General features: G+C 39.2%; 1 protein-coding gene across 1 annotated transcript in view; it reads right to left on the bottom strand.

Annotated features, from left to right (window-relative positions):
• TRIO (trio Rho guanine nucleotide exchange factor) overlaps nucleotides 1–23,801 on the bottom strand; it is a 255,702-nt gene that overhangs the window by 26,423 nt on the left and 205,478 nt on the right. The window contains exons 35-40 of the mRNA XM_059836123.1: nucleotides 11,147–11,439; nucleotides 9,232–9,402; nucleotides 5,118–5,213; nucleotides 2,824–2,972; nucleotides 2,015–2,081; nucleotides 428–531 (exon numbers count right to left, since the gene is read on the bottom strand). Of these exons, the coding sequence (XP_059692106.1) occupies nucleotides 428–531; nucleotides 2,015–2,081; nucleotides 2,824–2,972; nucleotides 5,118–5,213; nucleotides 9,232–9,402; nucleotides 11,147–11,439 (880 nt within the window). The remainder of the gene's footprint in view (nucleotides 1–427; nucleotides 532–2,014; nucleotides 2,082–2,823; nucleotides 2,973–5,117; nucleotides 5,214–9,231; nucleotides 9,403–11,146; nucleotides 11,440–23,801) is intronic.

Raw genomic sequence — 23,801 nt, 5'->3', positions numbered from 1 at the left:
CATGCCAAGATGAAAAAATACTGGTGTTCATTAATAAAATTCTTTAATTCCATAGATTGATTGAAAATTTTCTCCTTCCTAGTCTGAGTGGCCTGAGGTGCCCTGCTAACCCCTAATGAATTCTTTAGACTGTATTCTTAGAGAAAACATTTTTGAAAACAAAGCCTCAAAGTACAAACTTCTGTACGTAATACTATCCATACTATGGATTGTCAGTTGAAGCACTTGGTATATATAAGCATCCTTGTTTAAAGCAAATCTTCATACCAACATCTGTAAGCTGAATCTACAGCATCTACAACTCAAAGCACAAGACCAACTCTATTTACCTTGTATTTGAATATCTGAGGAAAAAAAATTTCTTAAAGTCAACCTAGTATTTTTTAGGTAGAACTCTTCAGTGGGTGGTTTTCAAGTTAATACGTACTCTCTGTGCCAGTCATAAATCTGGTGAATGTTTCCAAATACAATCTTGTCTTTGCCTTTCATGTCATCAGGCACGCCATCTTCCTTCATAAGTGCCATATAACCCTGCAACAGTCCAAGGAAATTCACTGGGAACATTTTAACTTAAAAGAAGTAAGCTGTCTTTTAATCCCCCCTTTTCCCAGAAGCTTTCCAAATTGCCCATGAAAACAGCTTGCTTGAGACACAAAAACAAACCAAAAAACTGCTCTATAACACAACATAACATAGAGCATAGACACAAAATATCACTAATTGGCTTGAGGTTGCCTGCCCAACACTGCCCAGTGCTAGAAAGACGAAACACTCTAGCTAATTTAGCCTGCGTGAACAGGCTCAAAGCATAGAGGAAACTTCTACAGCCCTTCTCCTTATTGTCTAAAGCAGCTACAATGCTTTGCCAGGTAGGGCTGTTACCAAGTACAAGTCAGAGCCGCTGAACTGGCTTCTGCGCTGCTTTGCTCAGTGTTTCTTATTTCAGTCATCCACACTAACCCTACACCAAAGAGTGCTGAGGAAGAAAGCAGCTGCACTGCATATGGGACCATACTGCATGGACTACTACTTGTGGTATGAGCAAACTGAACACCAAAAAAAATTGAACATCAATTCTATTAGCAAGCATTCTGACTGCAATAAAGTTCCTTTTACATTTTCCCATAGTCCCGTCATCTCTTTTTCGGTATATATACACTCGTCTCACTGTGCAATTCTATCACATAGTTAGAGCTGGGAGTGTTTTTAAATTTTGTAACGTTCATGCAACTCTATTCCTTTTGTTTTCCTAATACTTCTATTCCTAATTAGCCAGGTCTGGTTTTAGTTTGCAAAGTTTATGTTTTGATGTCTAGCATTTTCACTAGGAATTATTTTGTTAGTTACACAAATACATCTCTTCATAGCTTTCTAACGCACCCTTTAAATACTGTAAAAAGCCTATCACAATGCCCATCTTTCCCTCCCTCCCTCCCCTTAAAACAGAGTTTAAAAATTGAACCCTGTTAGGCTGAAATTCACTGTCACGCTCATTCTCTCTACTCTTTCAAATGCGTTTTGTTGGTAGCTGAAGACTGAACGGAGATATGTGATGTTATCTCGTTTTACAGAAGAGGAAGCTAAGAAGTCTAAGAGAAGCCTAGCAGTAGGAGAGGAAGCAAGTCTTTCAAATCCAGGATAGTTCCTCTACCTGCTGCGTTACAATGCTTTTTTGAATTTAATTCTGCTAAATAAAACCATCTAGTCTAAGATACTATTAAGCCAGAGGTAGTGATCTTAAAAAAATACTGACTACACTCCTCAGAAGAACAATATGGTGTACACAATAACAGGAAGAAAAAAGGAATGAGATCTGATACAGTATTTCTAATATGTTAAAAGCCTGCAGAAGGGAAAACTCAGAATGCAAACGTTCACATTTCCAGTTTCTTCCTGTGTTTTGTTTTGAAAGAACTGTGACATTCAAGCTACACAGCTGGTTGGTACCACAGTAAGGAAAAAAAGAAAGATCAAGAGAATGAAAAACAAATCAAGACAATGCAAAACATTATACCTCAACTACGTAGCCCAGATCTCGTACGTAATCTCGCTCTGTCTCCACTAATTCCTGCAAGACATAGCTACAATGGAAAGAAAATGGTGAACACATATTTCATTAAAAAAATGAAACAGATTCTTAAAGAGGATTAATGGCATACAGCTTTTCACACATTTGCAGTCACATATGTTTGATAAGCAGAGCTGAAATGGAAGAATTAATGCACATTCTTTCTAAGCAAGATGCTGTTTTGACTTTAGAACCAGAGCAGACTTACTTCTGTTTATCTTAAGTCAGATGTTTTCTTACACGTGTCATTAAAATTAAACATTTAACTATTGTTTAAAATAAAATGCTATTATGTCTCTGGTCTGGAGACTCTTAAGTATATGAACTGTTATTTCTACCCACAGATTTAAATAATTTTGCAGCCAGACATGTTTGTGTTCTACCATGGTAACAGTTAACTCTTACATAAAGAAATTAAGAGTGCAGTGGAACAGACCAAAGGGAACTACCAGTTTTTTGAAGCCTAATCACCCTCTAAACATTTAAAGATCAGCATCTTCCTGCATAACAGACTGACATGTGACAAAAGTCAAACACAGGTATAACTAAAATTCAAAATCACAGGAAATTGAAACTGTGACTGTCTAAGAAATTTTTTTTTCTTTGCATAACGTGACTGCATGCTTGACACCCAACACAAATCCTCCCCCTTCCAGATTAACAGTTTCTGCTGCCAGTTCAAAATGGACATTTTTAAAACATTTCACCTATCTCTTCAAAACATTGTCAAAAAAGGACTGAAAATGTGGTCTTACTGTCGTCTTTTTAAGGAGCTGGATTTCCTTTCTTCCATCTCATCTATGGGTGATGAGGAGGAGAGAAGGGAGTTATCTGAAGGGTTGAAGGATGGACTGCTGCTGTCACCTTGATCTACCAACAAGGAACTCGGACGGTCCTCCAGGGCCTGAGAAGGTGTTCAAGACAGACAGCAACAATGATTTATTTCCTCTTTATTCACAAGACACATTTACATGCAGCTATACATGGGAACCTATGGGAGATCAATTACTGCAATATATCTTGGCAAAGGTGGTCTCAAGCTTCCAGGAAACTAACCAATAACGTGGCTTTCCAGGACAGATAACCTAACCTTATAGAAGCCCATTTGAGATACGTCAGTCCTTCCTTCACAGGAAAAGAAAGGAATTCAGTTGGTTTAAGCAACAAAAGATTAAAATCAGACTATCCTGCCCAGTATGTAAGTATTTCTATGGTGGGAGCTACGCAGATGCGTACTTATTGAGGGGATTAAATTATATTTGTCATATTTTAGTTCTGGTATATGAAAGTTACTTTCAATAATAAATAGGACATCTTTAAAGGAGATTCTTTGGATGTTACAGTTTTTTATTACAACAGGAGTGGCATTCTTCGTCAGACTTTTTGTTTATCATATTAACTAGCCAAATTACTGACTCACTGAAGAAAATAATGACTTCTACAGTCAGTGTTGCTTTTGACCTTCATGACAGTTCAGATCCTAGAAAAGAGTCCCTATCTCTTCTGCCAGATATACTGTCTCCCTTGCATGGACTCTGCAGTCTTTGGTCTGTAGAAAAGATGAAGAAGCCATAGGAGAAATAATACAAACAAGCTTCTATGAAGTATTTATTGGACTTCTTTAATTCAAGCCCATAATCTTGGATCAAGCTACAGTTATGTATCACTTTTTCCTTGAATGTGATACAGCTTTAATGCAAGACACATTTACTTCACCAGGGTGGGGTTCAGCTGTAATCTTTTTTTTGTTTCCCTACGAAAAGTAAAAACCCAGTAATGATACGACTGGCCCAAACCCCAGGAGAAGCTGACCCCTGGCTAAAACTGTGAAATTACAACATCTCCACCAGGGACTATATGCACGGATCGTTAAGTTATATCCACTGCTAGGCTGCCTGAAAGACACGTGGACTGTCAAACTTTCCGTTTACAAAAGGCTACTTTAAATTTTCCCACCGATTGCTTCCTATTCACCCTTCTGGTACAACAGAAGTAAAAGGCAAAGTTAATACTCTAAGAAAGCGCAGAATTATTTCATGCAGTAATGTAAGTGAAGTGTAAGTCTTTCTGAATGAGGAAATAGAAAATGGAAATTCAAATTTCTCATTCTGAAATTCAAAGCTGCTTAAATTTAGAACAAGCCTTGGAAATGTCAACCTCTGGTAATATGGGGCTGCCATGCTGCAGTTCTCTGTAGAGTTTTCACAGTGGCATTTGTACTAAGCCCAACAGGGTCTATGGTGCAAAAGCCAGACTTAAAGGTTTTGAGCAAATCACAGAATTGCTGAGGGACTTCCTGAAACCATACGGTCCAATCCCCCTTTTCAAACAGGGTCATCTAGAGCAGGTTTTCCAGGACCAGGTCAAGTCAGGTTTCGAATCGGAAGGGCGGCCTTCCTGGTATTATCCATACTCCCTATTCTACGTCAATGAGCATCTTCAGAAACATAGAAATTTTAAAACACAGAAACTTAAAAAAGCTGACACAAATTCCTCCTGCTTAATATGTTAGCAAACACTGCAAAGCAAGGAAGGAGCTGTTAACATACAAAATTATGCTTTTACTCTTGTACTTATTTCTTCATCATCAGGTTGCCTAAAAAACAGCTAGATAGCATAAATGTCTCTGTGTGAGGGTTATCTGCTTTACGGTTGAACTCTGCAAGCTTTGCTGTAAATTCAGTCTCAGGGATTCTTCCCATAAAGGTCTATCAGGCAAATCAGGGCAACCCTGGGTCTTAGCATTCATTTCACTAATAGGACATTTTCTTTCTACTAATAGGAAATACATTTTCTGTCTTCTCCTCTCCCTTGTATTTACTGTTTTTTTGCTGCTCTACACAGCCATTTACCTATTCAGTAAGTGCTTTTACAAAAGCGGGTGTACAAAGCGACCCATACACCAACCCAGAAAGTGACTTTTGAAACAGGCATCAAGTTTTACAAGTCAAAGGTTACTCAGGATGGGCATGTAGCTTTTCTTTAAATAGCAAGTCGGGACTTGAAGACGCAACTTCTTTAAACACATGCATCTGCCAGTCAGCCTCACCATTTTACTTTTGACGAGCTCTTCAATTGCACTGACTAGTTCTGCAGCACTGGGTGTCTCGGAGCTGGTCGGCCGCACCAGTAATCGAGAAGATGTCTGTGCAATGACACAAAGGAAGGAGAATCCCAGAGTTAGCCTGGTACTTGCTCAAGGATCAAGAAACCTCCTTCACTTCTCTGTCAGCCAAAGGTACCTGACAGTAACTGTCAGTGTAATGTAACACTAAGATCATCCCTTCCAACTTGGGCAACTGGAATTGGAAATTTTAAGTAACCACCACAGAAGTTAAATGCTGGGATAAAAACTCCTGTTCCTACATGCAATAGAAGTCAAGGAAATATCCTTCATCTTGCTGATTATGATAATGCCTGACAAATAGCTGTAAAAATCACCTGAGCTGACCCAATGGACAACAAACAGTCTGTGAACCGATTTTATTGGTGGTTAAACAAAGCAATAGCTGCAGAAAAGTATCAGGAACGAAGACGACTTGAAATAAAGGAGGAAGCATGATCAAGCTAAGAAAAAATACACCAGTAACTCGGGGGCATTTACTTTTTTAAAGGAGCTGGGGTATATTGCCAGATTCAGAGGGGAAATTGAGCTCACCATTCTTTCTGCCATGCATTTTCCCCAATGGTATGTGGTAGAGCACAGATGATCTCTGGCCTCATAAGCTATAAAATGCCAGTTTATAGATGCAACTGAAGGTAAAAAGTGTTCACAGTAAAGGATTCTGCGAGAGGGCCATTAAATTCAGCCTCAGTAATTTGCAGAGTTGTTTGCATATTACATTTATCATTAAATAACTGGAAAGTAGAAACAGGGTGTAATATGAACCTTACTTCATATTGTGAACAGCACAGTGAACATCATGTATCACAGAGTAAGCTGTCCTGCAAATGTTTCCAACAAACTGGACAAAGAAACGGCATGTATAATGACTTAACACAAGAGGTTCTGCTCAAGTCAGGCATGGATGTAACAAAGCTCCCCACAAGTCAATACAAAAAAGAATATACAGATTTTAGGTAGTTTGCTTTCTATTTGTCTTATTCGGAAAGGAAAACAGGGTTGGGTAAGCAAAGGAAATACGGAGAACTTTAAATGGAAAGCTACGGGAACTGAGCCAAAGCAGGGACAGAACACAAGTCAACATAATGCTGCATCAGAGTTTACAAAAAGAGAAAACAAAAAGCGAAAATAATTAGTTTCATATTAACATAACTGATCTTGAAACTTTAATACTGCTTATCCAAAAATTAAATGCAAACAACTTGTAAACTGCCATGAAATGCACATCCGTGAAGTGTGCAATGATGCTACTGAACAGAAGAATGCATACTGTGCAGATGAGCTCTTAGGGGAGAAAATGATGTGTTATTTAGTGATATTAGACAAATCAGCACGGCCTAGCACACAATGTTTGCATGCACACCAAAAACTGAGCAATCCCACAGCTAGCATGTCTTTTAGGCAGCTGTATGCACCTGACATCTGACTGTTGACCAGATTTTCCAAAGTTGTACTTCTATGCGGTTTTTCGCTTTGGATGTGAAGCTTAACTTAGCCTTACAAAACACTGGCAGTGTTGGAATAAGACTCGGGTCAAGGTCCCGTCTCTCTGTTATTGCTCTGTAGGAGTATATGGGGTGTGACTGTTGGTAAAACTTCAGAACTGGTTGGTTTCCAGTTCATATGGTTGTATCACATATTATCTGAAAAAGAAGGAGCTGCCAGGCTGCACAGGTGAAGTCTGCCTGCTGAGGTTCTTCCTGATGAGGTACTCTGGGAGCAAAGCACACCCCTTGTCCAGAAAATAAGGAAAGGTGGAGGGAGCAACTGGGCACGCGGAGGTGTGAGATGTTGCTGGAGCCCACAGTGGGCTGGGTAGGGAGGGGAAACCCAGCGAGCAGGGCGTTTCCAGCACTGCGTGTAGACCAGGAGCCCTAGAGAGGAAGAAATGCTCGCAGTGAGGCGCAGATGAAAGCCAAGCCTCTGAGGTCACGGAAAGGAGGAGACATTCCTCGGGATCCAGAGAAGCTGAGCAACCCAAAAAACCACTGAGCATGGCAGGAATGCAAAGGAGGACTCTACCCAGAAGGCAGACAACCGGGAATTTGTTTGCAAGGCTTTTATTAATCAGTAACTCCACCAATAGGGACAACTGACTTCTCCTGGGTAAAACTTTGCTCTGGCTTCTCACTTCTGCATTCCAGTAAAGCATTTGCTTTAGGTACTAGAAATCAGTGGTATGCCTCGGTGTGTGGACTTGAGGGATGCACACGCAACCTCCCAGACTGCCACATGAGGGGACTTTTTTGCCTCCCACCGTGCAGTAGGACAGATACTGCACAAAAACAACGCACCTTAAATGAATCACGATTTACATGTTTTGAAAAATTATGATATAATATTAACTGTACCAAATTTTAGCTTCTCAGAAGTCTTTTCTAGAATGCAGTTTGAGCTACTTAAAGTGCATGTTAACCTCTTAAGTGAAAAGCAAAATTTTACTGGGGATTGAAAGCTACTCAAAGCCTCTTATTCTGCTGTGATAAGGGTCCTACTTCGCACCAAAAACACAGAAGTGAATGGACACTAACTTACAAGCATATCCCTTCACATAACTGTTCTTATTGTGCAAAAAGAACTATATAAGCAAAAGCCATTTTTCTCTGGAGAACTTTTTATAAGGCTTACATATAGATTTTTTAATACCACTGAAGGGACATGCAAATATGGCACCTTATCAGCAGGAACTTTAACATATTTTCCCCAACATTATTTTTATTCTATTTCTAAACCCCAAACTAAGATTATTATTTTCTAGCAATAAAATATTCTCTCAGGTCTGAAGGCTGGCAAAATTTTAAAATGCCTATTTTAACCTGTTTTGTTTCAAGAATATTTCCCAATATATTAACTTCCCCAACTCATATATTACATTTTTTCGATTCGGAAAAGATGTAGGAATTAAATACACATAAAGCATGGAAACCAGCCATTTTGATCCTACAAACGATAGCTTCAGGGATGGTTGAGATACCCACTGAAAGGCAGTGGGATAAAAGGAATAAAAAAAAGAAGTCAACAAGATCAGCCAAAGCTATCAATAACATCTGCATCACTCAGAACAGTGAGTAACCACCTACAAAATTCACTAACAATGTTCATGCTGTAGATTACAATAGCTAAAAATTTTAAGCAGCAAAATGGGAAGTAAACAGTGAATGTGAATATTTGCTGCACAAGTCCACACTGTTTCTACTCTAAAACCTTCTATTTCCAGGCTTGATAGTTGTCCCCTAACCATTTGATCCAGGTTGAAAAGTGAAATAAATCCTCTCAATCGATGAACATCACAACGTTTAAGAAAAACAGATAACACGCAAGTAAGATCTCCTTCATGCAGTTACTAACTTCATCCAGAATTTCATTACTGTTGCAAAGTTTTTACCCTCAATTTCAGTGTGCCTTTGTTTGTAAAACCAGCTAGATTACCACCCGTATTTGGATATTAACTTCTTAGTACACTTGTAGAGGCACAAAAAAAAAAAAAAGAAAAGAAAAAAGCTATGCTGCTGCGCAGAAACATCTTAGAGTTGATGTGAACAGGTCTTTCTGCTAAGACGTGAACCAAGAATTTTTCCCCTGAACTGAGACTATCCAAAATAGTAGGGCTTGGTGAACAGCCTATGATCTAAAAACATTATGTACAACTGTTAATTTCTCCAGATAAACCTTACTTGCACATAGTATTTTAACCTCAGTACCCAAAGGTGTGATTATAAAACAATTGAATTCTAGTCAATAAATATGGCATCTGTTAAACAGATGTAAATAGGCCAGCAAACACACAAAGCGGCCCATTTCCACATTTAAAGTGCTAGTAGAAAAATTTCTGCACCCGTGCTTTTAAAATAGAGATGCATTTAATTCACACTCTTCCCACAGAAAACCCTTTTAACACTGTCTAAAGTGGCACAGTGATTACTTCTGTCTACCATAAAGCTGTATGACATACCTTACAGAGATTTTGGAAACAGAAGAAAGATTTGAGCAAACAGAGGTTCTCTCAACATGCGAAGCCTTCCCCGCTTCCTCCTCCTACCTTGTCATCCTGTGAGTCGGGCTGGAGAAGACTGTGCTGCTGGATTGCCATTGGAGGCGGAAGCGGTACAGCATCCGCTCCCTCTTCACCTTCCTCCTCTCCACAGCTCTGCATGCCTGAAGAGGATGACTTGGAGAGAGTGCCACTGCTCAGCCCCTCGTTCCGACCTCTCTGTAAATGAAATCAAGACATTCAAGCCCTGTTACCTCCTCAGCAGCATAAAGCTTGTTCAACACAAACTTGTCTTAAACAAGTTTGTTCTGTAGATTCACCTTGCTCCCAACAAGTCAAGATGATCCTACAAACACAGTGCTGCTCCTCAGCAGAAGGGAAAAAAGCAGATGACAGAAAGAATGTTTTAAGTGTTTGGTAGAAGCAGATGGATTGAGATACTGAGAACAAGACATTCAGCTTGAAATTTACTACAGGGAAGTTTTATCAAAGCCGTGCTTGCCTTCCAAGTTCAGTTCTGTAAAGAGCCACATTCCTCTAACTTAGAAACTCAAGAACTTCGTATCCTACATACCAACCCTCATAGCAAGACTTCTAAAGGATATTAAAAAAACCCCCTATTACAACATGAAGTTTTTGTCAATTATACTTTCTGCCCCCTCCTCCCCCAAGTAGTGAGAGCAGACTGGTTGTGTAATTTTTACAGTTGTGTTGAAAGACAGTCCTTCCAATTATAGAAGGAACTATGATTTCAGTTAGTCAAAGTTTAATGTAACTGATCTCGCAGGATAATTTAACTATCTTTAAAGGAAGCCAGCATAGGTCATTATTGTTTTTTCCTGACTTCAAGGCACTGGCCTTAGGTTTTCCCTCACTCACAGAACTGTAGAATAACAGATCCTTCCAAAGCAATGCTACAACTGCATTACAGAGGGTGTCTTTCTACAGCCTGACGTTCAAGGACAGAGGCCAATATTCCTTCTCAAACCACATCTCCCAATTCACCATGCTGCCAAGTCTCCAGTCTTTTCTTTCCCTACATTTACTGCATAACTTCACTGATGTTCCAAGCTTGCAGCAAAATATGTTGGGCGCAAGAAAAAAAATGCACTAAATAATTAATTGGGCATCTGAGACCACTTTTCTGTACAATAACTATGAAAACTCCTAGTCAGATTCAAGCTTGGTAAAAGGGAGTAACTGTATAGCATGCAAGTGGCTGTGCCCTTGGAAACAGTAACATGCCATTCATTTCAGCCTGAACCATAGGTTTGTAACAGAAGGGAATCTGGCTCTCTCCACACCTCATCGGAGGCAGGCTTTGCTCATACATGAATTCCAGGCTTAGAAGGGTGGGCACATGTTTGTGGGAGGAAGGGAAACCTTCAGTAGATGTCCTTGGTGGCAAAATCTAGAATAGTTCACAATTTCCTTCCCTCCAATGAAAACTGCCATGTTTATTATTTGACCGATAGTAACTACCTTTTGATTTGAAGGGCCAGTAATTTTTATGTGCTCTAAATCTTGCTCAAGGTGTAAATACAGCTTTATGCAGTTAGGCAGCTCTCCCTATATTTTCCCTGATCCACCAACAAGAAAAGGAAAGGGAATACAAAATGACTTGATTATTCCCAGAATGTGAAGCACCTTTACTCACAAAACTGCTTTCCTGAGCGGGATGAGAGAGCAAAGCCAAAGAACAACTTCTTACTCTCCCATTTCTCTTTTTCAGCTAGAGATCCTTCTCCACAGAGCTTTACTAATGCTCTCAATGCAGAAAGGCAGAAACTGTGCCTGGCACGGTACTTATGCAGAATACAGCAGTCATCAAGAATGAGCACATGGCACATGCCACTTTGCTCAACTGCTGGACAGTCAACTGAGGAGACAACCTTCACCTGACAACGTTTAGTTCTTTGAAAAACATAAAAACAGGTCTTGGGAAGCTGCCCTGAAGGCTTACCTCTTCAACAGTTTCATCTTGTGGTGTCGCTGCACTATCATCAGAATCCTTCTGAGAGCCCGCATCAGCACTTTTGCGAACCTCTCTACTCTTCTTATGCTTGTGGGCTAGTTTTTTGACATGCCCGTCTGCTTTTCCACTGCTAAGACGCCTCACGGGACTGGTAAGCCATTTTCTCAAAGTGTTGCCGGGGCGCTTGGGTCCTGGGGAGCTCTGTGCACCGATCATGTGGGGCTGAAGCGATGTTACTGAAGCAGGAGGACTGGCATCATTGCTGGAGACCGAAAGGGAGTCTGAAAAAAGAAGGAGGGGAGCATTTTAAAGCTGAAACACTGCTAAGTGAGAAACAAGGCAAATGATGTATGTAATAATGGATATCAGATTGGATTTATGGACAAATCAGCCAGATTATTTTGAAGTAACCTGGCCTTTAACACCACCACAACTATCAGTGTTCATGCTGCACATGGCCACCCATACATAAGCACCATTTATATGCTTACAACAGTCAAGCTTCATTAAGTCACTCCTGCCTCAATTATAATTCATAGTTACCACTGCTGATACTTATTTGATAGTGGATTATACTTTCCACATGTCATCTAACTTTATGGAAGGATATGCTTGTTTTATCTTTTTATGTATACTGCTTTGAGCGTAGACATGAAGAGCAAAGATAATTGCCTCACTGAGATAAGCAAATTATTTTTCAAACACCAAATTTAATTACAAATGCCTCAGTTACTTTCATTATTTATTTATTTTCCCTACCCTTGGGAAAGGGGGAAGAAGAATCCAGAAAACAGCTAGATGTCTGTCTTTTGCTTAAATCTTCTTGGAGTTTTGGCTGTTGGGTTTTTTTTTTGGTTTTTGTTTTTTTTTTTTTTTTTTTTTTAAAACGGCACAGAATATCTATGTTTAAAAGGCCATTTGCTCAAATATCAGGATCAGCAGTATTTCTCAGCATGACAATGCCTGAAGTTCTGTAGTCAAGCGAAAGTACACTTTTCTCAAGCCATAGCTATATGTACATGAGGTCAATACTACTTTCCCACCGAGGCTCCTGTCACTGGAACTGGACTGTGTGCTTATGATAAACACCCACTGGTTAGCTATCGTGAGACGGTTGCTTTTTTCCCTGTGCAGCACAATGCTTTTTTTCCCCAGCAATTCTCTTTTCCTAAAAACATACTTTTTTTCTGGACACATTCTTGTAACACCACTCCTATGAATATTATCTGCCACTAGGGTATTCACAAGACTCTCCTAAGTTGTCAAATATGTTTTTTTCCCTGTGTGTGCACTTTTGTAAAGAGATAGTTTATGTAAGGATGACATTAATGTTTTGTTGACTGTTTCTACTGCTGGGAATTAAATGCAGCACTTGTGTTCCTTCTTGAAGCTTGACACAGATGTTCAGGTCACCTCTTCTGGCAGCTTTTCCGTAAAAGGCATATTGCCAGTCTGACGAGAGGTATTTTGAATTTTGTAGCATAATATGGTCACACTGATGTGGCAAGACACTTCATTGTAAACACCCAAATGCCTTGGATCTACACACAAGTATGTGAGCCTGCTGTTTCCACAGAGTATTAAGTGCAAATTATGGCTTTGAACTGAGATGGGGAAAGAGACGTAAAATGCGAATATAGTTAGGACTTTTTATTTTTCCTTCACTGTTCAAGCTGTTCCAAAAAGGGCATCCCTTCCTTGGAATCAAAAATCGTCATCTATCAGGCTGTTTGTCAAGATTTTTCTCTATGTTAATAAAACTTAAATGGCATGTGACCATTAAGATGCATCAGCTTTGATGATAAGAACACCTGTAGCTTACACTGTATGAACACATACAGAGTAATTGCTATTAACCACCACTTTCATCATGTTTCCATAAAGCAGAAGATAAACTTTATAAAGCTACTTGCAGTCCAACAAGCTAGTTGCTAACACTTTAAAGCAAGTCACCCAGAATCAGGATTCAACTACAGAATTATCTTCTAGCCACAGCTGTAGCTGTGCTGCACAAGGGTAAGGAGACTTCCTATTATGCCATTAACCTGGTTTCAAGGCTTTAAGTAATGGGTACTACCAAAAAGCAGATGCTTATTCGGTTTTGTCTCTAAATCTTGGGACAGCAGTGCTACGGAATTACCACATTATTTTCTTGCTGAAGGAGGAAACATAAGGAAGAAATTAATTATCTCTAACAATGGTTTTCAACTTGCAATCTGAGTATCCCTCAAGGCCCCTGGATTACTGCTTAAGGGTCCTCAGCACATATGTAAGAAAAGCAAGCCTACTAGCCATCAGCATTCACATCATGACAGATTTTTTACTTTATTTAAAAAAAAAAGTGGTCTGCTTATTAAAAAAATTCCAAACAAAACTTCCAACCATCTGCAAGCTCTCCACAGGAATCCAAACAATCTCCTATTAAAACTCTGTAAGAAGTTAGTTTGACTTCTCTTTCACCAAACTCAACTCTACCTTTATTGTATCATGCATCTTTTAATTTTTATCAGATACCTTGTTTCAGAAATCATAGCAAACGTCAGCTGATGGGTATATCAATAAATAACCTTCTGCCACTCTGCTAGTGGAACACAGAAGAGGAGAAAACAGTGCTGATGTTCTTGCACCAACTAGTTAAAGCACAATCTAAATGCTTTGTTTTCAAGATTCCCAAGCTTCAAGATGTTATAATCACTCAGCCAAGTTTTTTTTTCATTTGTATATATTTTTTGTCCCAATAACGGTTTATACAAGTTCCTGCCATACCAAAAAAAAAAAATTGAGCATATTCATTTGTTTATAAAAAAAAAGGCAATTAAGCCTTCTCAGAAGTTCACCACGTACTGTTTTGTATTTTTGTATCTGTTGCATTTCTTTCCTTTACAATTCCTCCTTTCTAAGAAAAAGGCAGTGGTGGTGTAGTAACTGATTGCGTAAGACTTACTTTTACAACAACATGCCTATCCCTAAGCCTGCAGTTAATAAACCCATTTTTCTTTTTATAAAACCTGTGCTCCACCTCCCCAAATTCTCACCCATCCTTTTGACAATCAACACTTATCAACTACCAAATTTCTTGTAAAACCAAATAGTACAATGCAGAGCCCCTGAAACTGAGGGAGACGTCTGACTGCACTTTTGCTGTACCACTCCTACTCTTAACCCAAGTCGGCCAAGAGTTTGTGGGCAGAAGGAGGGAAGAGAGCAGGAAGAAATAGGTACACTCCACTGAAGCAGAGAGGATCTAAGAGACAAAACATTGTTAGCCAGACATGTTTCACAGCACATACTTTAGCCATATCCTCCCACACAGCATTAGTTTTCATTTGGCATGCAGCATGTAACTGCTTCTCATCTTCTCTTCTGCATGATTTAATATGAAGTACTTATTGTAGTATTATTAGGGCTTCAGGGAATCATAAAAGTGGACAAAGTGTAAATAGTACACCAAAATGATAGCACTGTTCCACTTTGCTCTTTAAAGCATGAAAGCACTGGGGAAGAAGGAAAAGCTTAAAATGAATAAAACCACCTGTATTGCCATAAACGCTTCAGCTTAAATATCAAATTTTATTTAAAAAGGCATTAAAAAAAAAAAGAGAGGTTTAACATCACCAGTGTTAACCTGAACGGAATACCAACCCACTAGCCTCTTCAGAGATCAGAGTTGATTTTTCACTCCTTAAATTTGCAGAAAACATCCCTACAGCCTCATAGGTCAATGTTAATACTCACTACAAATATTCCATGCCAGCATTTTCCCAGTGAGACCCTTTATTGTTAACTTTCCCATCCCATCTCAGCTGACAGGAGTCCAGATTCTCCAATTCTTACTCCCATCCACTTCCTCAGGAGACCAGTTACAACAGTAGAGCACAGTCATGAAAAAAACTAGGTGCTCAAGTTCATATATTTAAGTAGAGGCATTGCCAGATCCAAACATTAGGGAGCATCAATATCCAATACAGGCATTTTCAAGAGCACGGAAACACCTTTCACCTTCACTGTGAGAACAGCCACACGGGTATGTCCAATCTCCCCCGGCCCCATCACTATATACTACTTCTATCTATACAGTTAGGGATACAGACTTGGTTTGATTGATTACCATGCTTGGGAATGTTTACACTAAATTGGCTTTGTTTCCTTTATGACTACATAGCAAATTGGTTTTCTATGGTTGCTCAAGAATATTTTATCGCTAAACATGCTAAGAGGAAAAAGGAGTATTCAAAATTGAACCACGAACAACATGGACTTTGAAAACTAAAACAGATGGAATAAATTTGGGGTATGCTAACCCCAACTGTGTTTCAAGTACAGTAAACTTTCTAGTGAGTGTCAGATTCCCTTTTAGAAAAGGACAAATGCAACAGATGGCCATCTTGGAGAGAAAAAAAGCAACACACATCTAACGATCACACACAGCAACACCAATCCAACAAGAAACCATCAAATTTAATAAAATAACTATTTGTTCAAGTAGAGACAGCTTTGTAACTCAATGAAGTATTTTAAAAAACCTAATGGATGGGCTTTGTTTTATAATTCATAGCCACAATAAGAAAAGAAGGCATTTAACTGCCATTTCTCTCAAAGTAAAAACCAGGTATGTTGCTCTGGTGGTAAGGTCAGAGAGTTCACTGAGAGTCCATACATATATTTTTGAAGCTAAAGAAAAAGGGCAGGCAGCATGGGTTCTGACCCCCTCAAACCAGAAGATAAAGTTACCTCCAACGAACAAGCAAATTTTTGAAACTGGAAGGGAAATGGGAATTCTCATTCTAGTCCCAGCTTTCTTAACACTAGAAACATGCACATCTGTGATTAATAAACTGTTTTTTTCCCCTAAAAAATAAATCAGCCATGTTAAGCTAGTTGATGACTTGGAAATACTCTGCTTCATATTAACTATTTCCATATTGCTGTTTTTAGAGTTTTAGTATTTACAAGGAGAGCAAGGGGCTACAAAAACCTGACTTCCTAACCTAGGGAATCAAACTGAGCCTGTTTGGTGCCTGCTCTACATCTCTAATCCCAAAACGTTTTTATTTTCAGTTTTGCAGCATTTTACCATCTCTGGACTATGAAACAGGGATGGGGCAAGGAGTGAAAAAAGGAGCAAAGCAAACCTAGTAACCCCAACTGGCTTGTCAAACTGCCACTGCAGACCTGCCATCCACCACAGACTTTAAGGACCAGAAAGCCCACAAAACCCATCACAGAGGGCAATTAACCAGCTGATCCGTAAGATTTGACACAGGTACGTTACAAATATCTGGGGATGAAAGCTGCTTGTTGGTTCAAACCCCCGAGAGCATGATCCACACTGATGCACTTGCAAGTCTAGTATGTAAATTGGAAACAGCTAGAGTTCAGTGATCTCGCAAGCCTGCATCTACCTTACAAACACACATGCCCCAATCTGAGCCAAGTCAATGTACCATCAGAGGAAGCAAAAATAGTTTACAAGCATCTAATGACAAAAGCCCATAAAACCCCGCCCGTGTACACAGTCATCATTTGTTATTAGATGAGATGGGGAAAGCTTGAAAAAAGAGTGCAAAGTTTATTTTATTCGTGGACACACACATGCACAGTTTCTGCCTGGGAACTGCTTTTGAAGTAAGAGGCTATCAATCTGCCATGTACAAGACCATTCGGATACTTTCGTACCTATCAGGAATTTTATTTCTCTCCTGCTGGGTATCCTCCTTAGGCTACCCTCACTGCGTATTTTTTGTAAACCAATACAGGAATATACATCAAAAGGCATTAGATGTGTTTCAACTTTAACAAGCCACCATAAAAGCAGTTACCATTTAAAGACAATGCAGCTTGAGCTTTATCAGGGTTGCAAATGGGGAATTTCCACCATGCCCTTTGGGAAGCATGAGTTTCACTTATGATCTAGAGATGAAACTAGTTTCTTAAAAAAATTCACAAAAATGCAGAAAACTAGTACTCAGTACATAAAAGAAAATCCTTCAATCACATTTGTGTTTGGAGTGGAACAAACACACTCACTCTTCATCTCTGGTCAGCAAACCTTTCCTGCCTTTTATTTCAAGTTACACGCTATGCTGAAATAACAATTTGTAATATTTTCAGTGTGTGAATAGACAAAGAGTTCAACTCCTTAGTATATCTTCCTTGATAAATGAGTTATCTGTATCAGTATACAGACACTAGTCCAGAGCACTTGGATATAAATGTATTCAATAATTAAATCTTCCAAGTCATCAAAAGCTGATTGTGTTAATATCAGATAGACTGGAATTCTAAGCTTGAGGCTAGATACTCTTCAGCTTCTCTTAATGAGATACTAAGCTGCGCCACAAGCATGTCTGCAAGTAAAAAAAATAAAAAAACAACCCTACCCCCAAGACAGACACTGTCATCTTAATACTTCCAAAGGTCTTTCTGAAATTGGGAAAAGTCATCCAACAGACATATTTGCAACAGCACTAGAGAAAGGAATGAAGAAAATCTCTGATTAAGGACAAAAAGAATATACTGTTCATTTGAGTTAGAAAATTAGTGGCATATGCCTGAAGGGTTTAATACACTTTTGTTATTACTATTTTATCTTTTTTTTTCTTAATATCCTCTCCTGCCTTCCTACCATGTAAATGTAAAATCAAGGTTTTACATTTAAACTTTTAAATAATTTCAAATGCATTATAACTCGCACACAGGGAGAGCTGTAAACACATCAACTGCTATCTAGGAGCTAAACACCAACAAAATTTAGAAGGGAAAAAAAATCCTCCTCTTACAACGGCTGGACAGTTTTGCATCCACACTTGCTCTCCCCCCGCCTTTTTTTTTTTAAACAGGAAGAAGGCATGATATTGTGCCAGAAAAAACTTTCCCAGGTTGACAGAAGTAGTTCTGTTTGTGCTCCCTGGAATTCAGACCACAGGGATACAAAACCCCAAACCTAAATCTTGTCTATTACTACAAGCGCAAGGCAGCACTACAGAAGGGGAGAGTGGACTTTGTGGGGCATTTCATTCTTTGCAATAAGCTGTTATGCACTCCTATTTCTGGAGAGAAATATATTTTGTGTCACAAGTAGGAAGTATTAAAAGTTACTCACATTGCTGAAGTTTAGTTTCACAGTTTGTGAAAACCACAAGCTTTTAATAGATTAAATCTCAGCTTCCCTGCATGCAGCTTATATTTTAACAGGCAACGTCTTGATCTCAACTCCACTCTTTTAAATCTGAGCAAACAGGTGGTCAAAGACAGCTACATCCACGTGCCTGGCAGGGCATGCCAAGGACAGATTGATGTCATTTAGCACTGTTTCTCAGTCAAGTTCTCACTCTATGTCGGTGCACTCAGCCAGCCTCTCTTATCTCTATACAGATCAAAGCAAGTGCCCTGATCATTTTAATATTATTATCTCCCCCTGGAAGGGGGGATGTATTTCTAACCACTACTTGCACAGGGGCTTGCATGCTTTTACGTAAGAGCTAATCAAGAGAAGCCCATGTTCTAATTTTCAGGCAAAGTTTTCTCTTTTTCATGCACCATCTCTAGTGAGTTTCTCTGGGCCAGCTGGGGCCATCAGTTGGTTAGTTATCCCTTGTACTTCACCTGTGCCTCCCGATATGTGACATCATTTTACATCACCATGAAGGAACACATAACATCATTTGCTCTGCAGAGCTACAATAGGGAAGATTTTCACTGACATACAGTTAACTTCCTCACAGGGGCTGACACATACCATGTAATTAAGAATATTAAGGTGACACGTTTCTTTAAATAGTTGTGAAAGTTCTTCAGTGCAAACAGAGAAAGAAAATAAGAGAAATACTGCTTTTCTACAATGGAAAGCAAGTTTTCCCACAGCATCAACGTAATTTCCCTGTTTCCCATTAAATACAGTCGTTTTTAAGATCAATTTCTCACTGAGATGTTTCACAAAGATTCAACTACATCACCCATTTTCAAAGTGTGTGTGCGTTCTGGAGCTTTATAGAGTCATGTCTATTTTTAAAAGTCTTCTTTATATGCTATTTTTGCCAGATGCCTAGCATCAGCAATATCCAACTACTTTAGGATGACCGAAGTAGAAGATCAGATGAAGGCATGGCCCATCCACTCCTCCGGATGCAACAGGAGCGGTGAACGCCAGGAACGACTGTGTTCCAGGCCCAGGGCCATTGCCTCCACGCCAGGTCGAGTTGTACAAGAGCTGCATGTAACCCCTCGCCTCTAGCCTGCTCCCCACTACTGCTGCTGCTCGTTAGTTTAAGATCTCGGCACAAGAAGCTGGTTGAGGGCACAACACAGCTCCTGAAGCAGTGGGAGCTGGCAGCATTAGCTTCCTTCCAACCGCTCCAAGTTACAGCACTCCCCGCCTTTCACAAAACCAAGCAACTAGCTGGTGGGGAGAAGCGAGGTCTGAGCCAAAGAAGGAAAAGAGTGAAGGCAGCTTTGCGCCTGGGCCTTGTAGGCAGTGCTGGCACTTAAGACACTAGACAGAGAGTTTTGCTGACTGTTGACAAGCTATTTATCTCTTGCATGCTGTGTGCAACCTACTTTTGAAGAGCCATGCTGCATGATGTTAGCAGCAAAGATGTGGCTCTGGTCTTGGTGGAGAGCTGTACGTTACATACTACAAATGGGAACCACTATTGACACAAGATTTGTGATAAGCAGTTTCAGATTTTAGTTGAGGCAACTGCACAATCCATTTTCATCCATCTGTTACTGAGCTGTAGGGTTTTATCATCTGCTACTTTAATTTTTGCTGCAAAATAATTTTTTCCCTAGGAAATGGATAAAAATAAACACCACTCCTAGAAATACAGCTCTGAAGCAGCGCAGCAGTATAACTGATACGGTGTGTGCATCGGTCCAGAAGAGGAAGATATGAACAGATATGAAACAAAAACATCCATATCAATATAGATAACAGAACAGCCAACCAAAGGGAAAAAAAGATGCATTCAGCAAGTCCTCAGCTCTACTGAAAGCAGAGAAAGATGTGGGGGAAGGAAGGGAGAGAAGCAAGTCTGCAGAAATTGCATTAGGAAGAATCACAATCGCAGACGTTATTTAAAGCAACACATTTCATGCTTCCCTGTGCAAAAGCTCAGCAACGTAGAGCATCCCAATGGAAGGAATTTCTCATGCAGATTTTAAAACATCCTCCACTACTCCAACAGAAAGGCTGCATATTAACTAGGTTATTGCAAGCAAGTTCGAGCAAGTCTGATGATCTCAAAAGGAAATAGGGGATGCACAGTTCTACTGGTGCACTTTTGAAATTGAGAATATACACACGGACAGAAAGGAAATTAGCTTTCATCACCCTTATGTAAGTGATAACAACAAACTTCACAATTATGAAGACAAAAACCAATCATACATACAATCAGCATAAAGTGCTGAGTTAACGTTATTTTCTTTTGTCCAGAAGTTTGAAAAAATTCGAGCAAGTATAACCTCTGCCATATATTTACAAATGAGCGGCCTCTAGGAGAGGATGAAAGTAGATGTATTTTATTCTCTCTCTTTTCCAAACACCTTAAAAATTTCCAACACATGAGAAAACCTCCAAAAATTCTCTAGTAAAACTGAGAGAATATATGACAAGAGTCAATAAACATACTTTGAAACACAAAGGGTAGATACTACTAATAATTGCTAAGCATATCTTCAAGGGTATTAGTAAAGTTCATAAATATAAAGAGACAGTACACAGTGCTAGTATTGAGTTACAAGAACAAATGATACAAAAGAAATGACTTTATCAAATTTTATTTCTTTAAAACCCCCAAGTTATTAGACTACTTGTACTAAAAAAATACTTGTTTCCTCTTCTCTTCACCTACTGCAGCTACACGTTAACCTAAATACACATACTAATCCAACAGCAATTTTAACAGTCTTTTTCTTTTCCCCCATCCTCTTGATTCAAAACAGAAGAGTTCATTAGAACAACTAGTGATTGTTTGGAGCCACAGCTTTAGCAACAGCTGTACAAACACATCAATCTCAAGTTAGGAACTCTGCCATAACCTTAATAATAATATACTCATATTGTTTAGCTTTGGGGCTATACAATAACTTTGGTCATTTTCTCTTTCCAAATGTTATACTGCTATGACCCTCAAAAAATAAATCGAGAAAGTAATTAAAGGAATTGGGAGGGAAGATGCAACGGCTAAAACAGTGACAAAAATTGGTCTTCCAAAATTCCTGTATAAAAAAGATGTTTCCTTCTTATCCAACTAATTGATATTAGAGATAGTGATAGAAACTAATTGTACTAACATTGCTTTGCATCGTAAAACGTTGAACTATTCAGTGCACACACTACCTGGAGTATTAATGAGCAGAGGCAAGCCCTTGCAGCCATGCCACTGCTATCAGCCTCCCCACTGCATAACTAGATGACTGTAGGTGATGACAGACAACTTCCTCCAAGTTCAGTCCCACCTCAATAACTACATTATCAAGAGCAGTCTTAGATGACAGTGATTGGAAACTGAACTGGTTTTAAACTTCTTGTCGTCAGATGGAAATGTAACCTGAGCAATGCAATGAGAGCACACATGATTTTAATAAAGGTCAGTCACACTGGAAATGCAATTTTTTTTAAAACAGACTCACAGTCAAGGTTGACTAGAAGACAGCTATTGAAAGTCATAATGGCAAACTTCTGTACAGATGCCTTTTCAGGATGAAGTATTTTAAGGGATTAGTAAAGGGGAAGATAGTCCTCCACAACTTTGTCAATTAATAAAGATTGAGTTAAAAGGGGAAAGATAACTCCTTAATATAGGCATATTTTAAAACAAGCTAACTATAAATTAATGGAAGATGTGACATTTTATCTCAATGTGCAATTAAAATACACTGAATACTAAAAATTGAATCCATCATTGCCATGTTTGTTAACTTGATTACAGTCTCTTCAGGAATAACATATGCACTGCTGAATTTTCTTTGGCGTGATCAAGCCCACATCACACACCAAAAAACCCCTCTATTTTGCTATGCAACTTTTCTGTTATTTTTATTTCCTTCAATTATTCCCAATAAAGGCTCAGGAGGAAGGTGATGTCATGAACTGCCTTGTCCACTCAGTCATCTAAATCTCAATTCCTCAAATCATTCCTCAGCTCCCATCCATCTAATATTACCTAAGAGGCCACAGGAAAATGATGTGATAGGATCATGGCAGAGCTGTCCAAAATGGGTTTGGAAGTAGGAATCAAAAAGGGAAAGAAAAAGAGCAAACACACTTCTTTTGAAAGGCAATAAACTAGAATTCTTATTACTTGCTTTAATTAGATACAAAGCGGGGGGAGGTAGTGGGGAGACTGGTATCAATAATAACTTCTACACAACAATACTGTTACAGTAAATCACCCTTTATAAGTTACAGACTCAACTGTAAGCCTAAATTTAGGGGAAAAATAAGTTATGTGGAGGAAACAAGATAAGGAATTTAACTAGCTTGTATTCCTTTTTCTATTGAAAAAACCTTGGTTGCACAAAGTCCCCAGCACTTCATACCATGCATCTAAACAGTGGATCTCTATGCAGCCCTCTTCGTAGAGCAAACTACCCCATTTAGTTGGATATGTTGGGCTGGTTTTTGTAACCACTCATTCAAGAAGATTGACTAGAGGTGTCCAATCCTGTGCTCAAATGCAAGGAAACAAAAAAAAATATACATGGTTTAATAAACATACTTTACTATTCTCTGTGAGGAAAACCAAACCTTATAGGGAAAGGACTGTTAGATTACTGATGTTGTCTTTTCAAAGCAGAATGGAATATACTTGCACCACCTCCATTCCGTTCTTCTCATTACCTCCACTAAAGGCGAGAGAGTCAGCGCAAGCCTTGATGAGTGAATTCAATGGTTTGTTACAGCTGCTTGTAGCCACGTTCAAAGGCAGGTTATGAACACATTGTTCATTACTAGCCTCGCAATGAACACTTAAAGGAAACTTTCATTATGTAAGGTGATATTTCATTCTTATGCTGCTACCTCACTGTAGTAATTTGTTTAAAATAGAGCTATAACATAGCAAGAGGCAAATTAAATTGAAATATGAGCTGGGGCAGTTCTGCTTTGCTCAGTTTAAGCCCATCAATTCAATACAGATTTTTGACCATGACACAAAACTGCGTGCATCAGATTTTCAGCTAAATAAATGAAAATATGGCATTTTCAAGTGACTGAAAAGATACACCTGAATTACAGGAGACAAAAATTAGGAGTAGTTCAGATGAAACTATGGATAACCGTGGATCTTACCAGCTCACTTAGAGCAAAAAACCTGAGCTTTAAATCTTCAGGTTCATGAATAGGGATGGCAGTTATGGAAGGACACCAGTATCTGTCTTGCATAAGCTCCTATACCTGAAAACTTTTATTTTTGGGGGTGGGAGGGAGGGGCATAGCATTTTCTGCCGGATCAACTCCCTGGTCTGGCTGTCTGCATGATTGCTAGTGTTGACGCAAGAGAAACAGCTGGATGACATGTGCAAGCACAGGGTAAATAAGCTGGCAGTACCTGACACGTAGTTCAGTTTTTACTGCACCTTCAGCTAACTCTCTTGCAAGTCCTGCAGCCTAAGGATTCGAAAAAGCCATGTTGCAACA

The sequence above is a fragment of the Gavia stellata genome, chromosome 3 (genome assembly GCF_030936135.1).
Source record: "Gavia stellata isolate bGavSte3 chromosome 3, bGavSte3.hap2, whole genome shotgun sequence".
In the NCBI taxonomy this organism is placed as follows: Eukaryota; Metazoa; Chordata; class Aves; order Gaviiformes; family Gaviidae; genus Gavia; species Gavia stellata.
This window is presented reverse-complemented; position numbering and strand designations above follow the sequence as displayed.